Source organism: Notechis scutatus, chromosome 8 (genome assembly GCF_049901735.1).
Source record: "Notechis scutatus isolate UNSWTSFEM ecotype Mainland chromosome 8, rNotScu1.2, whole genome shotgun sequence".
Taxonomy (NCBI): domain Eukaryota; kingdom Metazoa; phylum Chordata; class Lepidosauria; order Squamata; family Elapidae; genus Notechis; species Notechis scutatus.
The window spans coordinates 5,868,818-5,896,461 of NC_142016.1; the positions used below are offsets into that span (position 1 = coordinate 5,868,818).

Genomic DNA, 27,644 nt, shown 5'->3' on the forward strand with positions numbered 1-27,644 from the left:
TTTCTCTAAGGCTATCTCTACTATTAGGTAGATAGTGGTGGCCATTTTACATAGCAGATGCTGAGCTCATGGGGAATGGATTTTGGAGGACTGAATTCTGCATGTTCCCCTCACATCATTAATTTGCAAGTCTCCAGATATGGCAGAAAATGCTATTGTATCACCTTAAATTGACTTACATGATAGATATGGAATAGAGGAATACAATCTTGTACTCAACACAGCCCTGACACTTCATCTCAAGTCAAGCAATACAATAACCATCATGATAACACAATAAAATCTATTGCATTTTTGTTACATCTTCTTGCTTTCTCTCATGCTGTCCCATACTTTGATAAATGGATGCATATTTCTAATGTACTTAGATTTCCAAAATGAAGTAACAAGTTAGGTCTTCCTATACCCATAATCCAATGCAATAGTTTCAATGTTCCACAATAGAATATAAGAACCAAAGATGAACTTTGTAGATCTTTGGATGAACGTAGATGAACATGGTGATGCAAACAACTCCCATAAGTAAAATTAAAAAGCAAACACAAAGTATATCAAATAAGATTATCTTCAGAAACTTTCACCTTGCCTGGTCAACAGTGCACACCAACTATAGAAATTCCAACGCATATACAACACACTGACATCAACACTAGAAATAACAACCTGATGCCTGGGACTTCCTTGATCAGTGTCATTCTATATTTTGTACTTATAACTCAAGAATGATCTGATATGACCATATTTGACAGTAAGGAAACAGTAATGAAAGTGTCAAAGCCTTAATTGAAAGTCCCAGATCAAAGGATCATCATTTAATCCATTGCTCTGCCGTTGATTTTGTTATAGAACAATTCATTCCAAAATAACTCAGCAACATTGCTATCAGAGTGAGCAAATTTGAGGTTTGTGGGATTGTTTCCCCCCCTTTGTTTTTATAACAGCATCACATTAGATGCCCAGTTGTGGCTTTAGTAGGTCTCTCTGTATATACTGCAGCACGTTTCTTGTTTTCCATGGTAAAGTGTTCTCAAAATGTGCTTCTTGTGTTGTGTATGACAAAGAGGGATGTTTTAATTCTTGCTTTTGCTAAATAGATTACCCTTAATTATCTACTATAATCTCTAGCAATCTACCGTTAAATTCGGTCCTATTGCCCCAATTTTCTTTTTAAAATAGTTTTTATTAAAAGATTTTACATGTTTAATAAGACACACCCTGAAAGAAAAAGATATAGTAAATGAAAAAAGAAGGGGAAAAAGAAAGAAAAAGATGATACAGAGAAAAAGAAGATAGAAAAAAGGAAAGGAAAAAAAATAGAAAACATGAAAGGAAAATAAAAGCAATGGCTATGATGGAAGACAATATTTGCAGCTCAGGGCTTAATTGTGGGGTCCTTGGTGCTCTCTGAACTTGGTTGTTTTCTTACACACATTTCATTACTTGGTTAGGTAACATCATCAGTACTAAAAGGAAGTGGGGTTTGCACTCATTTTATATGTTAACGGCTTGCCTTGTCTGTACTGGAGGGAATGTGGTTGTTGGTTCTTTGATTTAGGCTGTGGTTACTGTTAGCTTGTTTGCCTGAGCTGGTAGCTCCTGGACTAGTATTATACCAATTGTTGGTCTAGTATTAGTCTTGGCATTAATCTCTGCTTATCTGGGTATTGATTGCTGGTGGGGAAGTATTTTGATCTTTTTGTTTCCTTTTTGGCTTTTTTTCATTACTTAGTTCGTTAATGAAACAACTACAAGAAAACAAGCAAGCTCAAAGAAGCACCACGGATCTCACAAAAGGAATGGCTTCTGGCTTTCCTCTTAGCAGCCATACCTACAATTTTAAGCAGTCCTCTCTTTAAGATTACATTATAATTTCCTTCTTTCTGTAACCAATTCTTTCTAATCATCGAACCATAAATCACAAGGTCTCTCAGTTTCCAGTAAGCAGCAAAAGATAAAGTTCACTGCCCTAGAAAGATTCCCAAAGAAAGTTCATCTGCCTAATCAATATTCATTATAGATGAACACAGAGATAAACAGATATGCGTTCATGAGCATACACACACACACACACACACGCACCAGATTTATAGGGAACCAGATCTGAACATCTTCTCATCTCATTAAATTTTCTTTTTTGTCTACTGCATGTTTTATATGAATCTCATTTCTATTCCTATTTTAACATTTAAATAAATCATTTTGTTAATATAAGATTGCACTTTAGTTATCTTATTGATTATAATTTTTCAACTGTTGTTTTTTTTATAACTGGTTAATGTACAGTGGATTGCAAGTCCCATCCTGTTCAGAATGAGGATAAAAAAACAAAGCCCATGTAATTTAATCAGAAAATTTGTAGCAGATGTATCTCAAACCAAGATTATGATAAACAATTACATATCGTTTTTGAACACCCTTGCTGAAATCTCCAGACAAAAGTTTTTAAGTGGTTTGAAATCTGTTATTCTGTCCAGTGAAAAAGAAGGACTAGGGGCAACAGTGTCCCAATATTTAAGGGGCTGCCACAAAGAAGAGTCAATCTATTTTCCAAAGCACCAGAAGGCAAAATAAGAAACAATGGGTCGAAACTAATCAAAGAGAGAAGCAACCTTAAGAAGTTGTGGATGCCCCATTGCTGGAGGCTTTTAGGAAGAGACTGAACAACCGCTTGTCTGAAATGGTATCAGGTAGTGGTGGGATTCAAATTTTTTTACTATTGGTTCTGTGGCCATGGCTTGGTAGGCGTGGCAGGGGAAGGATACTGTAAAATCTCTAGTCAGAGGTGGGATTTGCGGGTTCTCTGAACTACTCAAAATTTCCTCTACCGGTTCTCCAGAACTGGTCAGAACCTGCTGAATACCACCTCTGGTATTGGGTATCTTGTTTGTGCAGGAGGTTGGACTAGAAGACCTCCAAGGCCCCTTCCAATTTGGTTATTCTGTTAAATCAGTCACTATCAGTCATTATAAACATAACTGCTCATCCTGAATTTTTCTGACTGGTTCTGTCTGATGGAAACTTTTGGGGATGTTGTTTGGAAGTTGTTTGGCCACTAATCATTTGCACTGTCCCAAATATCTCTTTAAAGCATAGACTAATGGAATATTTTAAAAAGTACTTGAACATGGCACTCGAAAATCCTTAATCTGATTTATACAGAGATCAGCTCTCATAACTGCCTTTTTTTCTGTTGCAAGAATGGAATTGAGAAGAGTGAAAGCTAGAAGTTAGTTCTATCTTTATTCTATTGTTCTCCAATGAAACACAAAAGGGGTACAATCCTCTATAATCCAGATATGAGAACTTTGCTCCAGCCTGTGTAATAGATAGTCCTTGCAACAGAAAAGGTCATTTGTGAGATCACCACTTTTTTTGCAAGGACCAGTCTCCACAAAGACCAACACAACTTGGTCTTCTCTCTTCATAGGATTTGGTACTTGTTGATCATAAGTGTGGAAGGGACAGTTTCCTTATCGATTTCAGCTACATCAAAATGGTTTTGGAGAGAAGCCATATGCTTCCATACAACCTGATGGGAATCACTGTGAATTTTTGTGGATTAATAGAAATAAAAGCCACGAACATACATTCATTTGCTTCTCAAAACAATCTTGGATAAGTGAAGAGCATCAGGGTTTGATAGGCAGCTTTTCTCACTTAGATCAAAGAATATTATGACACTTTTAAAAATTGGGTCCAAAATACAATCTGTGAACTCAAAGTGAAGGCCAGAACATCACTGGACCTTTTCACTGCATCCTTGTTTTTTGTTTTGATTGGAAACTGCCATTTCTTTATTTAATTATTTTTTTATTAAACAAAAAGAAAATATTTAAAAACATAAACTGCCATTTCTTAACTCTATATAATTGTCCCCATTTCTTGGGCAATTTGGAACGTTCTACGTTAGGAGATAAACATTTAGGTACACAAGAACTTGGTGTTTCAGAATCCAAGTGTACAATACTGGGATTTAGAATCACATTTTTAAATGCTTCCTCCAATAGAAAAAACTCAAAACAAATGAAAAATGAAACAAAAACAACAGATCTCCCCCACTCAAAACAATAACAGCAGCAGAGCAGGAATAAAATATTACTGTCAAAAATATTGACTGTGATATGATTCTTGATTTGCAGGGAAATATGTATGTATGTATGTATGTGTGTGTAGATAGATAGATAGATAGATAGATAGATAGATAGATAGATAGATAGATAGATAGATAGATAGATAGATAGATAGATAGATAGATAGATAGATAGATAGACAGATAAATGATAGATAGATAGATATGATAGATAGATAGATAGATAGATAGATAGATAGATAGATAGATAGATAGATAGATAGATAGATAGATAGATGATAGATAGTTTCTGTAATATTGGAGCACATTTAAATTTCAGCATCCTTTTTTCATATTAAAATGTATCAAATTGCTTATATCATCAAAGAGTTGTAAAGGAGTTTACGGGTAAATTGTAAACAAGGATAAGACATTAAATAAAATAAAAAATAACATTAAATAAAATAAATAACACAATGGGGCAACAGAATAATTCTCCAACAAAAATACTGCCAAAATACAATGAAAATGGAAGATTTCCACTAAATATTGTAGATTAAAAATAAAACAAAGCACACCACCCTCTGGTTGATGGAAATTTCAAATTCAAGTCATTGCTACTGGAATATTTTTTTAGAAATCTAGGAGATATATGAGTCAAAAAAAGAAAAGAAAAGAAATCTCAGAATAATATCTATAGTGCAAACAGGGCTTCAGACACATATCCTCTTTTTTATTTTCTATCAATCTTCATGTTATGCTTTTTTGTCTCTCTCTCATCCTCCACAATTTCCCTCAATTGCAGATTTAAATCAAAACTTTTTCCATTTGGGAACTATGCTATATTGTTCTGCAATTAGAAACATCAGCATGTCAAGTACCATAGAGAGCTGAACAATTAATCATCAGAGACCCATATGAGAGTTTAGGGAACTATTCACGATGAGTTATTTCCTGGGTAGTCTCTTGTGTTATTTTTCAGCAACAGCTGACTTTTCTTCTATTTCTTTACTACTTTCCATTTTAGTTTTATGGAAAACTGCATCATTCCCTAGCCTGCAATACATTCACTATATAGCAATCAGTCCAACCAGCAAATTGTTCAGGGCTGATAGGGTGACATACAGAAGACTGTATCCTGCACCCTTTTTGACTTTCCAATCTTATCATCCTTCTCACCATTGGACATATTGGTTGATAGGGGCTGGAGTCAAAAAACATTTGGAGAAGCATGTGTTTTGCTTATCCCTGTTTTAGCACGGGATAACAGTTCAGATAAAATTTCTGACTTTTCCTAACTGAACCAAAAACCTGTTTAAAGCACAGAAATGATGCAACCAGAAGATTCTTGTCCAGAATCTTTTAGACCTCAATCTAATTCCATCCTATTTTTCACCAAAGACTCATTACAAAGCATGTTTTGCTCACTACTGTATATTCTTTTTTAGTTTTTTACAGTGTTGCTCTGCCCAACATCTGATTTAATGGACAAATTGGTTAGAATGAATTCTGCAATTAGATCTTCTATATGATCTTCAATTTTTCCCTCTTAAATTCTTGAACAAATGTGAATGAGGAAGGGAAGTGTGATAGAAATTGGTCTGGATTCCCAGGAGGGGGGCTGAATTCCAGGAGGACCACGACACAGTGAATTTTATATAGTTTGGTTGAGAGAAAAAGGCTCAAGATATCTCCTCCCCAGAAGTTCTCAGAGTATATCCTTAATTATGCAAGTAGTTGCTTTAGTTTAGGCAAGGTTTCTGTCTGTAGGTAAGGAACTGTAAAAGAAACTGCTTAGAAGTAACTCAGTATCTGTCTTGGTTGAGTATGTGTGTGCTAAGACAACGAAAAGGTTAGCCATCACTGATCTATAGTATGAAAACAATTTGATATGAATCTGCATGTTGATATGTACTTTTTCACCTCTATACAGAAGCTCATGAGTAGAGTAGAGTAGAGTAGAGTAGAGTAGAGTAGAGTAGAATAGGAATAGAACACGACAGAACAGTCTTTATTGGCCTAGTGTGATTGGACACACAAGGAATTTGTCTCCAGTGCATAAGCTCTCAGTGTACATACTGAGATTGCAAAATGATTGGTTGCAAAATGATACAAACCCCCCCTCTGATGCAAGAAAACATCCAATTTGCTTTTTTTAGTGTTGGGCCTAAACATGAGTAATGCCAAAACAAATGAAATATAAGGACATTTGAACTGGTTGCAAAACTTGTTTGAGCAAGGTCTTATTCAACTGTTAGAAATTAAAACAAACAACTCTAAATGCCATCAAAGAGAATTTTAGTTGAGAAAGTTTTCTAATGTTCATTCTACAGAAAACTGAGAGACCATCTCATTTCAGAGAGGATGTTGACATAAATATAGAATTTGTTGTTTATCCTCCTTTCTCTTCTTCCTCAGTGGTCTTTGCTATATGAGCACAAGAAGAAACTGTTTGATTTAAGGAACAGTTTAACAAAGAGATACATTTTCTAATGGCCTGCTGGACTCTCTTTTGTTGGAAACTTTCAAGAAGAGGCAAACAACACCTGTTAGAAACTTTTCTGTTTTGAAAAGGAGGTGGTTTCCCCAAAGAGCTTTTATAAAAGGAGCTATAGTTGCCATGAAAGACATGAAAAGAACCTGGACAACAGCCACATAAAACATGGAACTACCTAATTACTTCAATCATTGTAACAGTATGTGAGGAAATCATTGTGTGTATATTTGGAAGTCTTTAATATTTTCTGTCTTATTACACTTTTCTGAAAAATGTCTTACTTTGCAGTTAGTGACTATTTTCATCTTAAAAAAATCAAACTGGAAAAAAATAAATTTTAACCATTATTCAATAAAGATGAAACATTTTTAGGAAACTGCTACTCCTACAGATTAAGAGTGTAGTCCTGCTCAGAAATAAGAGCCATTACTTCTTATTAGAAAGTAAGCAAGTGCATTTGCTGGGAAGTGCAGCCTTAGTCAGTTCTACTTGCCTGCCTCCAGTCATTCTAGAGTCAAGAAAGCCATGATACAGAATTGCAGTCCATTAAATAATGTAAGAACTGACTTGGTAGATCAGATCAAGAGGCCATCTATGCATCTCTCCATATGTGTCATCTATACGTCTCTCCATATGCCCCCAGAAAATCCAGAAAAAAAGATGTAAGAAGAACATTCTTATATAAGGGATCTCTCATTTAATATAAGCCATTTAAGACTAGATGTCCCTGATAGTCTTATCTTTCATAATTCATGCTGCCTTTTCTTAATGTCGTCTACATTTGTGATGGCCACCATCACAACTGCAAGTAGTGTAACTATGAACATTGCTACTCATTCACTGGTCTCTCTTCAGCAATTTTGTTAATATCCTTGTTCCTGTTCTCTAGAGCTAGGAATGATGAAAATGAAGAAAAGAAGAGTATTTAAGTTCACCAATGTGCTTCGGCTTGCAAACCATTCTCCTCTGCATGTACAACCTAACATCATGTGTATGTAGTGGAAAAAAAATCATTAATCAAATTGGACCTTAAAAATGGAGGTGGGGGCATTTTAGTGGGGTAAGGAAGTCCCATCACAAAACAGGAATTACCACCAATGGTGCCTGTTCCAAAGCTTTATTGCAACTTTCCTCCAAAGCAGAAGCTGAACTAATGATTGGCCCAGTTTCTGGAGAACTATACAAGCTTCAAGGCAGTTTGGAAATATGGAGTGCCCATATCTATCTCCGGTTAGTGCAGCCTTTGCAGATGGAAGAGATCATAATGGTATGTAAGAAACTCTTCCTTCTATTAATTTAGAATCTCCCCATATTTTATTTCAATTGATGATTCTGAGTTTTTTTTTTTTTTAACTTCAGCATGATTTTAGACATCATGTCCCACTTATCCTGGATTTTTTTTTCAAGTTTTAGAAACCCCAAGCATAGTATTCCTCTAAAAATTCTAGATGTGCCCAAGAAGGTTACTTAGGTCTGACTAGAAAATACAGCAAAACATTATGCAAGACTCCTAGAGAAGATTGAACAAGAATTATTTCAATTCTCTGAACTTTGCATTAAAAAAAAGGACAGCTTCTCCTCTGTATGATTGGATACCTCCAGTTTTCCCTCATACAAAAAGCATTTATGATGTAAAAAGATTGACATGAATTATGGAACACTTTGTGTAGACTAAGTTCAGTAGAAAGATGTCTCTCTATTTCAATTCTATCTTCCCTTGAGGTTTTCATTACTCCATTAGTAAGGCACCAAGCAGGTATGGTGCTTTCTAATTGTTCAAAGCAAACAAAAAGTAAACAAGCATTTTAAAGTAGCAATTGCATCCTCTGATCAAATGCACAGGAAATGTAGGGATTTGTTTATTCATTTTCCCCTATTATAGTGCAGAAAATTCAGTTGATTAGTTTTGAAATTTAAACTCAGCTGATTATTTCAGTATGTCACATTTTTCATCCAGTTTTAACTGTCTATAAACTACTTCAGGAACCATCTAAGTAGATATTGTGTGTTCTTTGCAATACCAGAAATTAGAGGATGCTTAGACTTCTCACCCCATAAATGGTGAGAGAGGCATGGACCTGAAGATAAATTTTCTTTGTGCTGGCTCCAACACTTTGGAACATCTAGTCCACAGGCCTTCCATAAAATACTAAAACCCTATAAAGATGAATTTTAAATTTTAGCAATTATCTTGCACTGTTTTGTTTTTTCTTTTTTGAATAAATTTTGAAAGTACATGGTTTTTTTATATGTATATCTTACCAGTTTATGCAGTTTTGTGTTCACGTTGGTCAGAATCTTGGGAAGTGATAGACACAGATATAAAAATAAATACGAAATGCTCTAACAATACCTCCCCCATTATCATTCTTTCTCTCCCTTGCTCTACCTAGAACTAAGGAGAATTTTCAATTAATCAGTACAACAATTTCCCTTCAGAGGTCATAGGCACTCCAATATTGGAGATTTTAAAGAAGAAATTGGATAACCATTTGTCTGAAATAGTATAGGGTTTCTTGCTTGAGCAGAGGGTTGGACTAGAAGACCTCCAAGGTCCCTTCCAACTCTGTTATTCTGTTATTCCTTCTCTTCCCCCACCAAAAATTAAGAAGCACTGTGCCTTCCCTTCCAAGCAGAAATTGTCACCAATCAATCACTTCTTTGTCTCACTTTGTCCCCCACCCCCCAAATTTATGGGACATTTCAGCAGAGGGGATTTCTCATTTCCACTCAAGCCATAACCCTAGCTTTAGCACAGTAAACTAAAACATTTCTGTTCAGCCTTGCACCCATTTCACAGACTCTGTTTGGTTTATTTGTTTGGAATACATAGGTGGAACAGAAAAGCTGATGGCATGGGAATATCTTAACGAGAACTCTTTTGACTTGTCTCTTTGAAAGAGCAAATTTCTCTTTTCTCCAGACAACACTGAGTGCTTCATACTCAATCATCTCTCTATGCATAATTCATCCATCTGTCCATCCATCTTTAAGGAAAGACTGAACACAGCTACTTTATGTTGAGAGGGGAACTGGTAATGGCATTAGCTTTTTCCGTAATTCAGTCTTGGCACAATCTCATGTACTTGTTTTTCCAGGCAGTTAGCCTGATGTAGTTTGAGTGATTGCTCAGTCAATGTATTTCTAGCCTTCAGTTGTCCTGAATAAGTGGGACCTAAGAGCACAACGGGGTCACCTGCAGTCCAGGCTAATTGCTCAGAAGTCTCTTGAAGCAGCAGCAGCAGAAACATTGCGGGATTTGCAAAAACTCCTCAGTCTATAGCAACTCTTGATTTTTAACCTGGTCTAGAAATCTCTTTAAACTGTATAGTTTTGCAGTATTTACAGTTTATTTTTTTTTAAAATTTTATTTGGCTTGACAATTGCTTACAAGATAATAGATATAAGTAAAAACAGTTATGAATACATGGATACATATAAGAAAAATAAAACAGTTGTGTATACATCATGACTGGTTTTGCTTCGATGATGATGATGATGATGATGATGATGATGATGATGATGATGATGATGATGATGATGATTATTATTATTATTATTATTATTATTATTATTATTTTTAAGTCATGCAAAGCAAGGGATGCTAGAAACAGAAAACCAAAGTTTAATGAAAATAAGTTTAATTGGTTTAATGAAAAGAAGGACTAGGGCAGTGGTGGGATTCTACTGGTTCTGCCAAGCCGGTAGCAGCGATAAGCAGCAGAGACTGAACCTGTTCTCTCCGCTGCTCTGATGTTGGGCCCACCCGCCCGCCCGTGCTTCCATACTTACCTTTATCCTCTGAATTTGAAGCGCAGCTGCTTTGCGCGGCACAGAAGAGTGCCGGGCGGCAGCTGCTGAAGCGACCAGGATCATGCAGGCTTGCAGGAGGCGAGTTAGAACACCTCTGTGCCTGCGCAAAGTGCGCGTTTGGTGCATATGCACATGCAAAGTGTGTGCACGCACACAAAGCACACCCACCAAGCCACGCCCACCGAACCGGTGGTAAAAAATATTTGAATCCCACCTCTGGACAAGGGGTGACATGATAGCAGTGTTTCAATATCTAATGGGCTTCCACAAAGAAGAAGGAAGTGAAGCTATTCTCCAAAGCATCTGGAGGCAGGACAAGGAGCAATGGATGGAAATTAATCAAGGAGAGAGCCAACCTAGAACTAGGGAGGATTTTTCTCACTATTACAACAATTAATCAGTGGAACAACTTGCCTCCAGAAGTTGTGGGCTCGCCAACACTGGAAGATTTTAAGAAGAGATTGGACAATAGTTTATCTGAAATGGTATAGGGCTTCCTGCTTAAGCAGAGGGTTGGACTAGAAGACCTCCAAGGTCCCTTCCTACTCTGTTATTCTGTATCCTAAATTGTTTGATCTGAGAAAACCTTTCACCCAAAGATGGCTAAAGTATCACATGGACTCTAATAATCTGAAGCTCTTCAGTTATAGATGATCAGGGAGAGCTGTGACTCTGTCCCTATTTATAGTAACCTAGAGGTAATAAGAACACACACTATCTCTTTCTCCTTCTCTTCTTTTCTTTTGCCAGCTCTTCTCTGATCTTGCTTCTTGCATCATACTTTCTCTAGCCCTGCTGACTGTCAGCCAGCTAGATAGCAAGCTGGATGTATGCTCCGGCCTAGCAATAGAAAGGTTCTTCTGGAATAATCTTTTGCAAGAAGAAAAATCCTTTTTAGCAGTATCTCGGGGCAGCATGACTTGGCAAAGTTAAAACCAGGAATCCTGTAATCAAGCAATAAATCCAAAAGAGACCAAGCAGGGTATGGCAAGGTGAGGAAAACACAATAGAACTGAAGGCTTCTAAGGTTGTTCTCAGTATTTTCTTCCAAAGAGTGAAGCCAATGAAGTAGCTAGCCCAGACTCCACCCAATTAAGCTGTGTTACTGCTTAGAGCAGTGGTGGTTAACCTTTTCAGCACTGTGTGCCAAAACACGCATGCATGCATTTGCGCACTTGCACTGGAAACTGGAAGAGTAGTTCCAGAGCATGCATGCATGCTGGCCACCTGGTCTTCCAGCTTCTAACATGCATGTGTGCATGAAGACCACCTGGTCTTCTGGTGTCTCTTGTACCAGCTGTTCTTCTCGTGCACATGCAAGTTAGAAACCGAAAGACCAGGTGCCCTGCTGGTTTCTAATGTGCATGAGTGCACTGGCCAGCTGGTCTTCACGTGTGCATGCATGTTAGAAACTGAAAGACCAGCTGGCCAGCACACATGTCTGTGCCAGAACCCTGAAGAGCAACAGGCCACAGCTGGTGTACCCAGAGAAATGGCTCTGCGTGCCACTTCTGGCATGCATGCCATAGGTTCACCATCATGGGCTTAAGAGTCTGTGGTTCTGCTGGCCTACTTCTTGGAAGCCTCTCTGGCCTGTGGACTCAACCCTCTGTTCTTGGATCTTTAAAACATGCCTCTGCTTGGAACTGGGTGGCTGAACCTCAGAGATTGAGAGGTTATCCGTGGATGCCAGCAGAGTCTTGAAGTTTGCTGAATCCACCTCTGCCAGAGTAGAATTACTGTATCTAACCCTGCTGGAGTCACCCCACCCCACCCCACCCCAGACCCCACACCCCACACTAGATCTATAGTCACTAGATGCCCCTAGCTCCAATCCCTCCACCCTCCAAAGAACCTTAAAGTTGTTCTTAGTTGTTCTGGTGTTATGAGTTGTATTTCCTGCCTTCAGGAGATAACAAATAATGTCAATTTGGCCATGGATGCAATGTAAAGTCATTCAACCATTTGGTCAGTGTTGCAATCAAGTGACCCTTATGGAGCCCAAAAGCAACTTTGCCTCCACTGCTTCCTCATGCAGTATTTTCTACACTGGTTGTTCAGGCTGCTTTTCAATACAACATCCCTTTCTCCAATTTTCCCTTTTGGGGGAAGGTGCTCAGGTGGTCACTTTGATAAAGTGGGGGAAGTGGGTTATCTAGACCCATTTCAGTTAGGTTTCAGGCCAGGATTTAGCATGGAGATAGTCTGTGCTTGTAGATAACCTGGGGCAAGGCCATGGATCCCCAAAGCTCGTCCTCTTTGTCATAGCACCTTCTCTATGGAATAAGATTCACCCTGATATTTGTATGACTCCCATTGTGCTGGCATGCTGGAAAGCCTTAAGGACCTGACTGTTCTCCCAATAGCCAGATTTAGGGTGGTTGGGGAACAGCTGGATTATGGGTGGATATGAATGATTGCATCAACCTTCAGTTGTTTATTCTTTTATAATTATTGTATTCTTATTTTTATGCTGCTGCTTTTATTATATACTCCCTCCCAGAGTCAATTGGAACTGAACAGTGCCTAAATAGAATAAATTCTGCAATTGCGCAAAACTCCTTTTAGCTCTTTTTGAGCATATATTTAGTGAACTTCTAGAACGTGCCTGTGAATGACAGTTGTGCCAAATCAAAGCAAGTTTTGACAAACGCCTACCCCCCACCAGTCTAACCACTTGTCAATCCTTGCCTCTTCCTCTGCCCAATTCTTAGACCATGTTAAGTGACTGATGGATGATATGATGGGCTCCTCTAATTCTGAAGCTAACATTGGCAACCTAGTAGACTCTCAGCCTGTAGTTTAGGAAGCAATTGGCCATCAGCCATCTGAGTGAGTCAAACTCAACAGAAGTGGCTGCTAAATTCAAACAGCAAAAATTATACCGGCAGTAAAACAGGAGTGAACAGCAGCCATTAGCACAGCTCCTCTGATTAGGCAAAGCCTTGTCTTAGCACACTCTTAGTGTGCTTCAGATCGTTCCTTCTTGAAAACAGCTTTTCACTGTGGACTACTGTTTCTTTATTTTTGTTTTTTTCTATTCCTTCCCCTGCAAATGGATTCTTAACTTATGACCCATGGATTGGCTATTTTATCTTAGCTCTGGACTATTAGATTGAAATAAATCTCTTCTTCATGGCTGAATTTAAGCCCTAGATATGAATTACAGGCAACAGCTTCTTTCTATGCAGATGTTTATAGATAATTTACAGCTCCTCAGCTCTAATGTTATCTGCTTATTTATGGTCAAGTTAATCGACATATTGGAAACATGCTAATTGACTCCTGTTTATTTGCCACTCTACCTAGAATAGGATGGCTGGTGACATTTGCTGGAAGGGAAGAGAAGCAGCTAGGAAAATCCACTAATTTTTGTTCTTAATATGCCCAATAAAATGTAAATAAAGATCACTGTCATTTGCCAGCACCAAGCCAGAAAATATACTAGGATAGTAGTTGCCAGTGGGGGCAGCCAACTTCATGTTGATATAACTTTTTAAAACTGGGTCAAAAACTGTGCACAGCAGTTAAACTGAGTTGCAAATAAAAATCCAATATCAAGGCATTTCTCTCTTATAAGCAACAGTTAAACTAAAAAGTACCTGAAAAAAAAAATATAGTGGCCCTTTTTTTGCAACTACCATACTGGGTAGTATCCCCATTCAACATGCTGTTTGGACATAATATTGGAAAACTAAATTGTGGCCCATCAACTGAGCTTTTTGGAAAAATATATTATTGAACACATATTCAGCATTCAAACTGAAGCATGACATGTTTTTCCCCCCAGAAAATAAATTTCTAAATAATGCACATGGAATATCTGCTATAGGGAGATGGGAGCTAACAGACAGTTATAATGTTCATAGCCAGAAAATTCTGAATTGATGGTAGGGACCAAATACTGAACTGAATATGAGGATAGATACAGGCAGAAGGAGGAATTTGAATAAAGACAAACAGCTGTTTCTCCCTGAAGAACTACAAAGAGGGAAATCTGCAGAAGAATATTACTGAGCTAGGAGCAGGATTCTGCCCAAGCCTGTCACCTGTTCTATTAGTAGGTAGGAATGACATGGAAACAAATATTAGAGAAGACCACAAATTTCTTGACAACAGTGATGAAAACCCTGCCATCCTCAATTCTGTTGAAGTATATGTCAAATGGAAAGCCTTCATCACGTGCAGCACACAATCATAACATATGAATAAGTTAGTAGAAGAAGCTTATTGTCATCAGCCTTCCTCATGGGGAAGTCATATTTACTTACAGTAATGGTTTCATTACGGGATCTGAGTTATCTTGTATGTGTGCTGTCAGAGTTAATAGCAGTCATTTATAATGTCTTTGGTGCCATAGGGAGAAAGAAAGGAAATGTAGATTTTCCATCTTTAAATAAATAAACACATTTTCTTTCAGCTGCTCAGAAACGATGGCACAAACAGTGGCAGCCTCAGTTTCCCAGCTCTTATTTCCTCCCACCAAAGTAAAATACCTGGTAGCCGTTTAAAACCATACTAGATGACTGATATTCATTAACCAACAAGTTCAATATATGGGAAGACAAAGTGTGATGCTGAGCCTACAATCACTCAAATTCACTACCATAGATCTAAAATGGTGCTTCAACATCTCCAAGAGCATTCGAGAAAAACAGACCAAGGCCACAGATCCAAACTTGTAGAATTAGCAGCTGCAAACTATAAAGAATGGCGTTTCTCATTTGAGGATCAGGGAGGCTTTCTTTGGTTTATGTTTAGATATAAATTTATTCATTATGCAGTTGATCAATTTCTAGTCAGGACATAATTTTCCTTTATCCCTAAATTCTTAAAAATAAATCTAATGGAATTTGCCCCAAACCATACTCACAAGTGCATCTATTGTGGGGTGTATACATTAAATGATTTTTTGAAATCCATGGACCATAATGGGTCAATAGACAAAGATAAAATCCTTTGGGGGTTTTTGAAAGGCATGGGAGAAGCTTTTCAAAAAGTTTATTGTATGTGTTTCCTGTCTCTGTTACTGATTTTCAGCAATAGTGATCAGAGGCAGTCTATAGGTCTGCAAAGCATATGTAATTGACTAGGGAATTCTGGGAGTTGAAGTCCACACATCTTAATGTTGTCAAGGTGGAGAAATACTGTTCTAGATAGTTCATCCTTGAACAAAGAACTGATAAATAATATGCCTGAAAGCTGTGAAAAATGGCTGATTCCACCAGAATGGAAATTTCAACAATGCTCTGTATCTTCAGAAACCAATACCATCTCAGAAACATATTCCACAAACAGAAATAACTGTGAAAACCTCTTAAAGGAATCCCAGGTTTGCACACTAATGAAACCCAAACAGAAAGATAAAAATAAATGTCTACTTACACATAAAGCACACTTTTCTGGTCTCCAACCTGGCCTCCATCTCCCACAGTTAGTGTATCATATCCTCTCTCCAAGTCAAATTCTTCAAAATTGAGTTTGATTACCTATCAAAGATATAAAGTATTAGGCTGGTTGATTTAATTGTTAAGGCAGAATCAGTTCATTCAACAGACACCACAAATAGACAACATTCTTTTATAGTGACAGGATTTTTAGTCCTGACTGAAAGATTCTCAGGTTCATATCTCTCCAGATCACAACAATATATCTTATGGTATGATTCAGTGCGTAAAACTGTTCTAAAATTGAACATATGAGATACTATGTAAGTGCTTAGAAAGGTCACATCAGGAACCAACTCGAGTGAACCTCCCAATATATAGATGCCATACCTGGAATCTAAATCACATTGTTTTCATGGATTTCAGTTGACTCAATATGTACAATGATTTAGAGTAAGAATGAAGAATTTCTGATCCACTAAGGTTTCCCACCAAGCCCATAGAGTGGCAACCAAAGCTTTATTCCACTAGTCCTTCATTGGAGAAACAGATTATCAACAAGAGTTTACTGAAAGATTCCAGTGTTTGAAAACTAATAAATGACGGCGATTTCAGATGAGAACAGCTTCAATTATCATTTGCTTTGTCCAGCCCATCTATTTTATAAAAAGAGAAGGTACACAGGATACAAAGCTGGAATGAAGATGCTATCATTTGCCACATGAATAAGAGTTTGATGTAACACCAATTTGATCTACGACCCATAGTTTTGATACTGCACATGGAAATAACTGAGTATAGTTCTCTTTAAATAATTTGATTGTGGTCTCCAAATTAAATAAGGATGAGATGAGATGGAAGGCTTTAGGATCGATTATATTTATTCATTCATGTTTTGATTCAGTTATTATGCTGGGACTGTAATAACTCTTTCCTATTGAAAAGCTCTAATACAAGAGCAACCTGATGCTGGTAGAAATGACATAAGCCAGGATTGGCAAGTTTTTGTTTTATTTTCAAAACTGAATTCTGCATTTCCATGAGGTTTTCTGGCTTTTTATGTTTGTCAATAAGTAGTTGAAGTTGAAATGGTGGCTAAGCAGTAGCAAGAATGGAATGCATTTTCTTGGACTTTCACCTTCCATTTCTTTCTTTTTGATACCCTCCTGTTTCTGACAGCCTTTTCTTCCTTCCACCTGTAGACTGTTGGGCAGATCACTTTTGTCAAAGTTGATCTTTTTCAGGCTGTTTCTAAAACTGGACTGTGAGTTGCATTGAATTAATTCCCAGCTACAATTTAAAATACATATTGTTCCTCTGTTTTATAGTTCATCACTCAGTCAATTGTTATGAATGTGCATGCGACTGAAACATCAAATTAACCTTGGTGTCACAGTGATGTTCTGCTTAAAGGTGCCATAAAGAAATGTTGACTTTGTTAAGAAATCAATGTGTTAACTAAACAATAGATTTCTGATTCTATCTTTATATTGAAGGAGACATTTTCTAAAGTATTGATTTAGAAACCCTGGAAGAATTCTCTTGTGGCCTGAAAGAGAAGAAGATGGTGAATGGAAATGATAAATATTCGTAGCCAATTTCATAACTGTCCTATCACAATTGAATAAGCTTGTTCTGTTGATACACTTTTAATCTGCATAGTCATGTTGAACTGTGACAGTTCTGATCTAATGTTTGAATTGGAAATTGAATAGGCAGTGGTACATTTTTTATAATTGAAAAAGGAGGGGGCTGGATGAACTTAAGCCAGCCTTAGAATTAAGTTACAAACATATACATTTCCATATTAAATTAATAGGAATGGTTAAAGATGATATTAAATAAAACCCTGCTATTTTGAATAAAAACAAATGATATTGATAAAAAAAGACAGCCAACCCCTGATCTCATTTTTTCATTGGTGTATATGAATATACATTATTGGCCTAGGAGACCAAAAAGCAGAATGTGGAAAAGCAAAATATCAGGACATAAATGAACCTTACCCTAATCCTGAATGAATTGATTCTGACTGTTTTCAGAAACTGTGATTACACAAAGGACAGAGAAACAAAAATTAAATTTAAGTGAGGGATAGAAGAAGATGGATGAATATGGATGCTTAAAACATTTGTTAAAGTAAGACAATGCTGAGGCAAAATTAAGAATTTCATCTATCATTTAGCAAACCATAGATTGAGTACAGGAGATAGTTTTCCTTTTCCTATTTTACCTTTTTTTCCAGACACAGTTGATACCATCTTTATATCAAACAAAGCCAATCTAGATTTAAGCTCTAGATATTAATAAGTTACTACATTTGTCTGGTCTTCATCTTTTAGTGACTATGGTATAGGTAACAGATTTTCTGACATTTAGCAAGCAACTGTAGCTGGTATTTTCAGCACACCTATACAACACCCGATAACTACACTCCTTGTGGGTCTACTTCGTATCCAGCCTGGGCATTTGTGCCAGTAAGAATGATCAGTGATCACTATTTCATGCTGAAGCTGAAAATAAAGATATGGCCAATAGCCACATCAACATTCAACACTCAAATAAACTGATACTATGATCAATAGCTGCAATAAATGTTTGTCACATTATTTCCATTATTTGTTTCCTCCAAAAGTGTCTCTAATCTGAAGGATTCACCTTTGCCAAGTATCAACCTGGGCTAAAAATATTAAAATCCACATAATGATGAAATAATGCAATTAATACAAAGAACAAAGGGTTGTCAAGTGACATGCTTCATTAATTAAAGCACCCATTCATGTAAATTGCATTTTAACAAGTTTGACCCTAATTAAATAGCTGCTTAGATTTTAATACCACAGAACATAACAAGGTTTGGGAGTCTAAGAATTATTTATGTATTTCTCCTGCCCTCTTTCCTCCCTCCTCTGCTGTCTTCTTTGCCCCAGTTTTGTTTTTACTTTTAGTTAAAGTTTGAAAATTATTTAATGACTTTATATTACAAGAAACCTCCTGGCCAAATGGATGACAAAAGGCTTGTTTTTAAAAATCATGGATCCCTATTACACAGAAATAAGAAATTGGCCCTAAGGTTTTAAATGGAACAACTTATTAATCTGTGGCAGGCTTTTAAACATTGATTTGAATATTGTAATACTATTTTATATTTGGAAGGGGTGCAACAGCTCAGTGGTTAAAGATGCTGAGCTTGTCAACTGGAAGGCTGACAGTCTGGGTTAAAGACCCAAGCACTATGGAAACAAGGTGAGCTCCTGTTCCTCTCCTAGTTCCTGCCCACCTAGCAGTTCAAAAGCATACAAATGTGAGTAAATAAATAGGCACCACTTGGTGGGAACATAACAGTGTTCTGTGTGTATAGCCATGCTGGCCAGATGACAACAGAAAATCTCTTCAGACAATGTTGGCTCTCAGCAAAAATGGAGATTAGTACCACACTGTAGAATTGGATATGATTGGACAGAAAAACTTTTACATTTCTTATTTTATTTTTGGTGTACATTCAAGTCATTAAGTTGATTCCTGTGACTGTCTGAACAAGTCCCTGCACATTTTTTTGGCAAGATTTCAGAAGTGGTTTTCCTGCTACCTAAGGCTGAGAGATGGCAACTTGTTTTGTGCCTAAATGAGAGTATCAGTCATGGTTTCCCAATTTCCAATCTGGGGCCTTAATCAGTACACTAGACCAGCTTTCTGCATTGCAATATATAATATTATGCATTTGAATATTCATTCAGCTGATTGACTAGTTATTGACAACCGGCTTTCATTTATAGGATTGTACTTTGTAGAGATTTTTCTCCCATAGTTCTCTGAAAACTAATTACTGAATCTGGGCTGTAAAATTATGGATGACCACTAGACCACTGGCAAAATATTTCCTGTCTACTGTCATTTAGTGGTTTTCTGGATTTTTGAACTCACATCTGGAAGCTCTAAGATAGGAACTATGGGATCTACAAGTCCCACACATCTCAAGAATATCAAGTTGGAGGAAGGCTGTTTTAGAGTCTCTGAACTAGCATGTCTACCAGCATGGAATTTATGTTACATGGAATCAGATCATTGACCTATTTAATTCACTATAATAGGCTTTCACATTTGGCGTTCAACAAAGTGGTCATGAGCTTTCAGGTTGAGTGGCCACAGTCTAGTTTTCTTTTGATCTGATGATGGGTATGAGAACTTGAGAGATACGCTACAGAGAAGGTCACTCTGCTTCTGAAGATGCCAGACAAAAGATCCTGGTGAAATGTTAGAAAACTAGAATGTGGACATTCAGCCTGAAAAGGCATCATTGTTTAGTTGAGTGTTTCTTTAATACCCAGCCAGCATACTGGGAACTTAAGCCAACCCATTTTATGTTACTTGTATGGGGAGATCTTAAGTAGAAGAGGCATTGGTTAGTATCAGTTTGGGGGTGTCTTTCAATGGAAAAGTTGACATCAAGAGCCTTCTGCTTGTAATTCAAGTAAATTTAGCCACTGGTGCTTGTAAAATATGGTTTATGGCTAAGTGAGGTCTGTGAATCCAGTCCATCAGTCTGTTTAATAAACTACACTGAAGCAAACCAAGATTCAGCTAAAGGGCAAAACTAATTTTCTACTGAATTTGCAACAAGTGCATCTGTTGTGTTTGCTATATGACAATGGATATTTTTAGCCTGCTACATTTTTGTCTGGTAGAAACAGCCACCCATGGAAAAAAAAATCAGGATACTAAATTATTCTAATAGGAGCGATTTCAGCACATGATTTGCATTCTTTATTCAGCCTTGGTTTTCAGCTACACACATTTCTGCAACCCCAGCAGAATCTGGGGACACCAATAAAATGTTAAAAGGAATTGATTTGTTTTTCTCCTCCTCCCTACTTTCTCTATCTCCCCACTGCCTTGTCTGGCTGAAAGAGAAAAAAAAACCCACAAGACTTTGAGGAATATCCCAAGCCATTTAAATACTGGGAAATGCTACAGACATCAGACTTGAAACAACTCTTTGCACTAATAGCAAAAAGCAGAATGCTGCCAAAAGGGTGTTTTTGGCCTTTTAAAAAAACCTTCAAAGCAGATTTGAACCAATCATCTAATTCCCAGAAACAAGCATTAAGAAAGTGGAGGGAGTAGAAGTAGAAAACATGAAACACACCAAGAACAATTTTGCTAGGGCATCAGCTGGTGTAGTTGGATTAGCAAAGAAAGCAACTCCTATATTTGCTCCTTGCCTTCCTCTATTTTTGTGAAGGAACATTTTCCCTCTACACAACTAAGTTGTCATGTGTCAGAAATAGATAGAGGAAACATTTTATCCCTGTGGGTTGCCCAACTGCCCCTTCCAGAGGGAGAACTTCACTTTATGAGAAAGAGAAGTAGAAAAAAAATCCTGTGTTTGGAGGTCAGGTAAAATGTGATGGGGACTAGTAGTCTGAGTTCCCAAGAAGGAAAGGGTGCATTCCCATGGAGTAAGAGGCACTCAGTTCATATTTTTGTGTGAGAGAAAGCGGGTGAAGACACTAATAGTTCACAGAGTATGTGGTAGACCACTACAACTGAGTATGAAAACTTGAGGATGGAGCTGAGCTATTTGGTCATGATATATGAGAATGATCACAGGGGACAGGAGGAAGAGACCCAGGCTAAGCAACCAAATAATCTCAGTCTATGGATGCAGAAGAGGCATGGGAAGTATTTGTTTGTTTGTTTGATTTGTCAATTGCTTACAAGATAATAGGTATAAGTATAAACATGAGTAAGAATACAGAAAATAGTACAATTAAATGGGGACATTAGGACAGGGACAGGAGGCACGATGGTGCACTTATGCACGTCCCTTACATACCTCTTAGGAATGGGGTGAGGTCAACAGTGGATAGTTTGAGGTTAAAGGAGTGGGGGTTAGAGGAAGTAACAACAGAGTCAGGTAGTGCATTCCAGGCATTGACGACTTTGTTGCTGAAATCGTACTTCCTGCAATCAAGTTTGGAGTGGTTAACATTGAGTTTGTATCTGTTGTGTGATCTTGTACTATTGCGGTTAAAGCTGAAGTAGTCATTGACTGGTAGCACATTGTAGCAGATAATTTTGTGTATTACGCTTAAGTCCAACCGGAGGCGGCGTAGTTCAAGATTGTCCAAGTCCAAAATTTCAAGTCTGGTGATATAGGGTATTCTATTGTGAGCAGAGGAGTGTAGTACTCTTCTCGTGAAATACTTCTGGACTCGCTCAATTGTATTAATGTCCAATATACAGTGCGGATTCCAGACAGATGAGCTGTATTCAAGTACTGGTCTAGCAAAAGTTGTGTATGCCCTAGTTAGCAATTCAATATTTCCAGAGAAACTTTGTAAGATTAGATTTACAACGCTTAATGCCTTTTTGGCAATGCTGTTACAGCGAGCTCTGGCACTTAGATCATTAGATATGAGTACTCCTAGGTCCTTGACAGAGTGAGGGTCATCAACAAAGTCATATCCGTCTAGTTTGTATTTAGTGTACTGATTTTTTTTACCAATGTGTAGGACAGAGTATTTGTTGGTCGAGATTTGGAGTTGCCAAATGTTTGACCATTCAGACACATAATCAAGGTCATTTTGAAGAACAGTAGCATTATCGGTAGTGTTGAATAGTTTTACATCATCTGCAAAGAGGACGCAGTTTCTTATAAGGTGATCGCAAAGGTCATTTATATAGACTATAAAGAGTTTGACTCCTAGAACGCTGCCTTGGGGGACACCGCTGTTAACTGTAACAGGGTTTGATATAGCACTCCTTATTTTTACTATTTGCTGTCTGTTTGACAGGAATGCAGTAATCCACTTATGAAGGGACCCAGAAATGCTGTAAGAGTTTAGTTTTAACAGAAGTTTGTCATGTACCACTGAATCAAAGGCTTTGCAGAAGTTTATGTAAATTGAGTCTGTTGCTTTACCCTGGTCGAGTAGAGTAATCCCTATGTTTTTGCAGTGTAGGAGTTGTAGGTTGCAGGACAATTTTTTCCTGAAACCAAATTGTTTTTTCGAGAGTAGGTTGTTTGACTCTAGGTGGAGGGTGATGAATTGGTTAATGATTGATTCCATGACTTTGCATGTGACACAACACAGTGAGATTGGTCTGTAGTTTTCAACCAGGCTGGGGTCACCTTTTTTGAAGATAGGGATGACCATAGCTAAGGACCATAGGTTTGGTAAGGAGCTGGTTCTGAATGATATATCATATATAATGCTTAGGGGTTCCGCTATGGCAGAGGAAAGCTTTTTTAAGAAGTATGCACATAATCCATCGGGGCCAATAGATAGGGATGGTTTTAGATTACATAGTGCCTTTTCTATGTTATCTTATTTAAAGTCAATATGTAGTAGAACATTGCAGTTAGTTGTGGTACGACTAGGAAATGCGGGGCATGAGCCATTGCTGTTTACAAAGACTGAGCTGAAGAATGTGTTGAAGAAAGAATGTGTTGAAGAAAGAATGTGTTGAAGATTTCAGAAGAAATCTTCCCTAGTTTTCTGAAGAGTAAAAAAACAAAACAGTGAGGAATACTTTTACACTTGCAAGATTAACTTTAGCTCTTCAAAGTAGCCCAGATAAGAAAGGATGGTAGTAAAGGAAAAGCAATAGGGAGGTTTATGGAAGAAGAGGACAAAGCAAGAGAACAGAAAAGCTATGGAAGTGAGAAAGTAAAAATGCCTTTATCAAGTGAACCTATTATTAATTTATTTTAAGGATTCTAGGATGTAAAAGAAACCAACCTGGCATTAGTTATAAAGAATCCCTTTCCACAAACCTGTCCCTAGGCCAGACACTCTAAAATGTGTGTGGGGGTTTTGTGCCAAATAGTTGTGAAATTGATGCAGCTGCTACTTTTAAACAGGTTGCCAGTAAACTACTTGAAATAGATGAAGAAGCCCAGTTATGAGCAGGTCTTGTCAGGCACAAGTAATGAGGCCTACATGTGTAAGGTTTAAACATATTCTGACTATTACATAGGAATCTTCCAAGACCATCAGCTTTAGCCTGCAAACAGATTGATAAGGTTCTATAGAGCATAAGGGGAATCAATTTTGGACCTCTTGTCCAAAAGGACAAGGACTCAAGGCTAACTCCACGCTTAAGGCCTCTTCCTGTCTGGCTGGGTGATTCCCAACATGTTTCCTCAACTGGGTATGATCCTGTCCTATTCCTTAAATCATGTTCTTCTTCAAATGTTTTGCTTCTGTATATTGGAAAATATACTGAAAAAAGAGATAAATTTATTCTGGAAATGAGGGTGTATGTTAAGGAGAGAAAAGCAGAAAGCAACCTGGAAAATACAGCATCTTTTTAGACTAAAGAAATAAGCAGTTGTGATGCAACTGTTGTTATCTCTCAGACGAAGTTATGTTCAGACCAATGATATCAGCAACAAAATAAATAAAATGATATAATTAATGAATGTAAAGATTTTAAGCATGAACAAATATTAAAACCATTTTATTTGTAAATTAATATTTCCAGATACCTGACAGGAAATGCAAGGGCATTTCAATTAGAAATAGCAAAATGAATTGAATCAAGAAAAGAAGAATGTTAGATTATTGCTTAAACTGCTCAAAAACTTTTTTAAAAAAATCTGAGTAAGCAGACTGCTACATATCTGTCTGCCAATAAGATGTTGCTTAAATGCTGCTAGACTGAACAGATGGTCAATAATCAAATATAGTTTGACATACAGTTACACATTACTTTCTTTGCTACAATCCCCATTCTACCTCTCAAATCCCAATTATGGATTGACTTGTTGGTCTGTATCAGTGTTTCTCAACCTTGGCAACTTTAATAACTCCTAGAATTCCCCAGGCTTAGCCCATGAATGATGTAGAACAGGGGCGTCCCTCAATTTCATTGAGGGCCGCATCAGGGTTGTGTTTAACCTCGGCATGGCCAGGGTGGGCATGGCCACCTCAACATCACTTGTGTTGGGGCACCTGCAGTGGCCAAGTGCTAAGGCAGGACTTCTTTCAGACCCTCCCTCTCTCTCATTATAATCTCCTTCCTTCCTTCCTTCCTTCCTTCCTTCCTTCCTTCCTTCCTTCCTTCCTTCCTTCCTTCCTTCCTTCCTTCCTTCCTTCCTTCCTTCCTTCCTTCCTTCCTTTTCTTCTTTTTCCTTCCCTCTTCATTCTCCTTTCTTCTTCCTTTCCCTCTTTCCTTATTTTTCCTTCCTTCCCCTCTTCCCATCTTTTTTTTCTTTTTGTCTTTCCCTTTCTCCTTTCCTGTCCTTTCTTGGATGCTCAAATGCAAAAGGGCAAAGGTTTCTCCTTTTGTTTTGTTTTGCTTTTAGATTGTTTTGCTAGCCCTCTGCCAGTGAAAATGGAGTTCAGGGGGCTGTGCGTGCTCCCCCAGGGCCCGTTTTCAGCTGTGATGGCCTCCTGCATAACCCCCGAGCTCAATTTTTGCTGACAGATGGCTGCAAGAGGCTGTCACAGCCAAAAACAGAGATTGGGGGGGGTGGTCGTGTGCGGCCCTCCTGAATTCTGTTTTCGCTGGCAGAGGGTTTACGGGCCAGTCCCTTGCTGTTTCCAAGGCGGCCTTGTGGGCCAGATCTAAGCACCTGTGGGCCTTGAGTTTGACACTCTTGATGTAGATTTTAATAAAGTCAGTTCTTTATTTGCTTATGCGCAATAGACAGAATCTTGCCAGACTAAATCCTTACTACTCACACCCAACAAATATAACCTAGGTGATTCTAGCTATCTTAACTCTCTTCCACTGTGTCCTATCCTGTTCTGAACTGTGCTGCTTCTTGTCTCAGCTCCCTCCTTGGAATATGCTCCCTCCCTACAAAAAAAACCTCCTGCCCCTTCCCAATGCTTCCCTCTCCATAGCCACTATATCTCACAGGCTTGAAAATTCTGGGAATTGACATCCATACATCTTAAAATTTTCAAGCTTAAGAAACATTGGTTTACATTGTCTTGCATAACATTGAAAACCCTTCTTAACAGAATTCAGTGCAAAGGCCTATTGTTTTGGAAGATGATCCTCTGTCCCCAAGACTAATTTCCTTTTCAGACAAAAGCCAACATTTAGTTGCCCAATAATATATCCGGAAGACCTACCTTGGCTGGATTGAGTGCAGTGATCACCCACACACAATATGCATTGTTATCGTACTGGACAGGATAGTTAGGAGATGTGATAACACCACTGGGCCCTCGGAGGTATGTATCACACATTCTAGCTGTGGAATTGGGAAAAAAAGAAGAAACAGGAAATCTATTTGTGGATGAAAATTTGGTTTGCAATGTTCCTTTTCTTAAGGGCCTAGAAAATGAATCAGTGTAGAAGGAGGTATATTTTTTTGTTTTACCATTTTTATCAATAAAGTTGTAGGATAGTAGGTCTCTCTTGGTGCGCAGGAGAAAGATATTTTGCACAAAATATATGATCATGAAGCCAAATGCATCTATTAATCACATTGATGGAGCCCTCAAGGATTCTAATCTCTGTATCCTCCCCATACCACCTACTTTCTGCTCAAGATCTTGTAGTTTCTTTTTAAAACTATGAAGAGAATAGTCACAAAACTAGAGATAGTTGGGTAATGAAGCTCTGATCAATCCAAGGAGTGTCTTTAAAAATAGAAAACAAAATGGTCAAAATGAAACTTATTTAATGAAAGCAATTTTTATAAATGGGGAAAAGTAGCTTATAGAGATATGGATGCTTTTATTTTGCTTCTCTCTGGTATACTAACTCAATCCTACATCTAGGTTCCCAGGAGTAAGCCTCGCTGGACAGAAACTTGAGTAATGCATAAAGGATTACATTTTAACTGTTGGGCATTAAAAAGATTTAAAAAAAAATAGTTGAAGCTCTACAAATGTTTTACAAATTGAATCCAAAAATTAACATCATGTCTTGGGTCTGAATTGTAAGGCCATTTTTAGACAATTCTCTATGAGGTCATTGCCAGGATACATCTTAGAAAAAAAGACATTTCATCAAGTTTTTCTACTTAGGTCAGATATAAGGAACATTAACAGAATAACTCATAAGCTACTTTGGTTGCATTAGTTGCATGAATTAGAGCTCACTATTTCTTGGAAGAAGCAATGGCTCTGAGGAGGCCTGTTTACAACCTGGAGCTCCTACATGCTTCCTAAGAGAAGGCAAAAGTATCTAGGAGAGGAACATATTTCTGAAACCATTACAGGTAAACACCATCTCCGAAGTACCCTATTTTTGCTATATCTGCATACAGATCTTCCTAATCAAAATTGTACGAATCAAAATAAGGATAGAAAGAGTTTATGTGCAGGTACACACACATGCATGGCCTCCCCCCCTCCTGGCACACAAAAAAAGATGCACATGCAGAAATCTAATACTTTCTTCTCCTAAAATCCCATGGCTGTGCTCATCCAGGTAAGACTTAGATGCATAATGATACAAGATTAGACTTTAAAGATTTAGGATAGTATGCAATATTAAAGATTTCTTATGGACTATGTTGTATCAATATTTTACTTTTTGGGGATTATTTTTCATCTTTTTTTTTTTTGTTAAATTATTCCCCAACAAGAACAATTCTATGCTTCTTTCAAGAGAGTTCTTTTTCCTGAACTCTTTTCCTAGGGAAAAATCCTAGGGATGCTAAATATTCCCCATACTCAAATCAGTAGTGATTCAGCTCACAAGACCTCATAATAAGCTTTTCACATTAAGTCAGTTATCCTGCTGTAAGACTAACCCACAGAATCACCTGAGCCTTAAGAAGATCCTATCAAGCAGCCGCTTGGGGTAGTATGTTGTTGATCTTTTACCCGTATACCATGGAGTAGAAATCTGACACCATTTCTTCTTGCAAAATGAAATGAAATCTGTTTAACAAGCCTTGAATGCA

At 37.6% G+C, this 27,644-nt stretch overlaps 1 protein-coding gene across 2 annotated transcripts in view; it reads right to left on the reverse strand.

Annotated features, from left to right (window-relative positions):
• Positions 1-27,644, reverse strand: part of CSMD2 (CUB and Sushi multiple domains 2) — a 642,692-nt gene that overhangs the window by 250,770 nt on the left and 364,278 nt on the right. The window contains exons 10-11 of one of the 2 annotated variants that reach the window (XM_087970515.1): positions 25,858-25,979; positions 15,765-15,868 (exon numbers count right to left, since the gene is read on the reverse strand). The exons of the other annotated variant lie outside the window; for it this stretch is intronic. Coding sequence (XP_087826641.1) covers positions 15,765-15,868; positions 25,858-25,979 — 226 coding nt within the window. The remainder of the gene's footprint in view (positions 1-15,764; positions 15,869-25,857; positions 25,980-27,644) is intronic. 2 annotated transcript variants of the gene reach the window in all.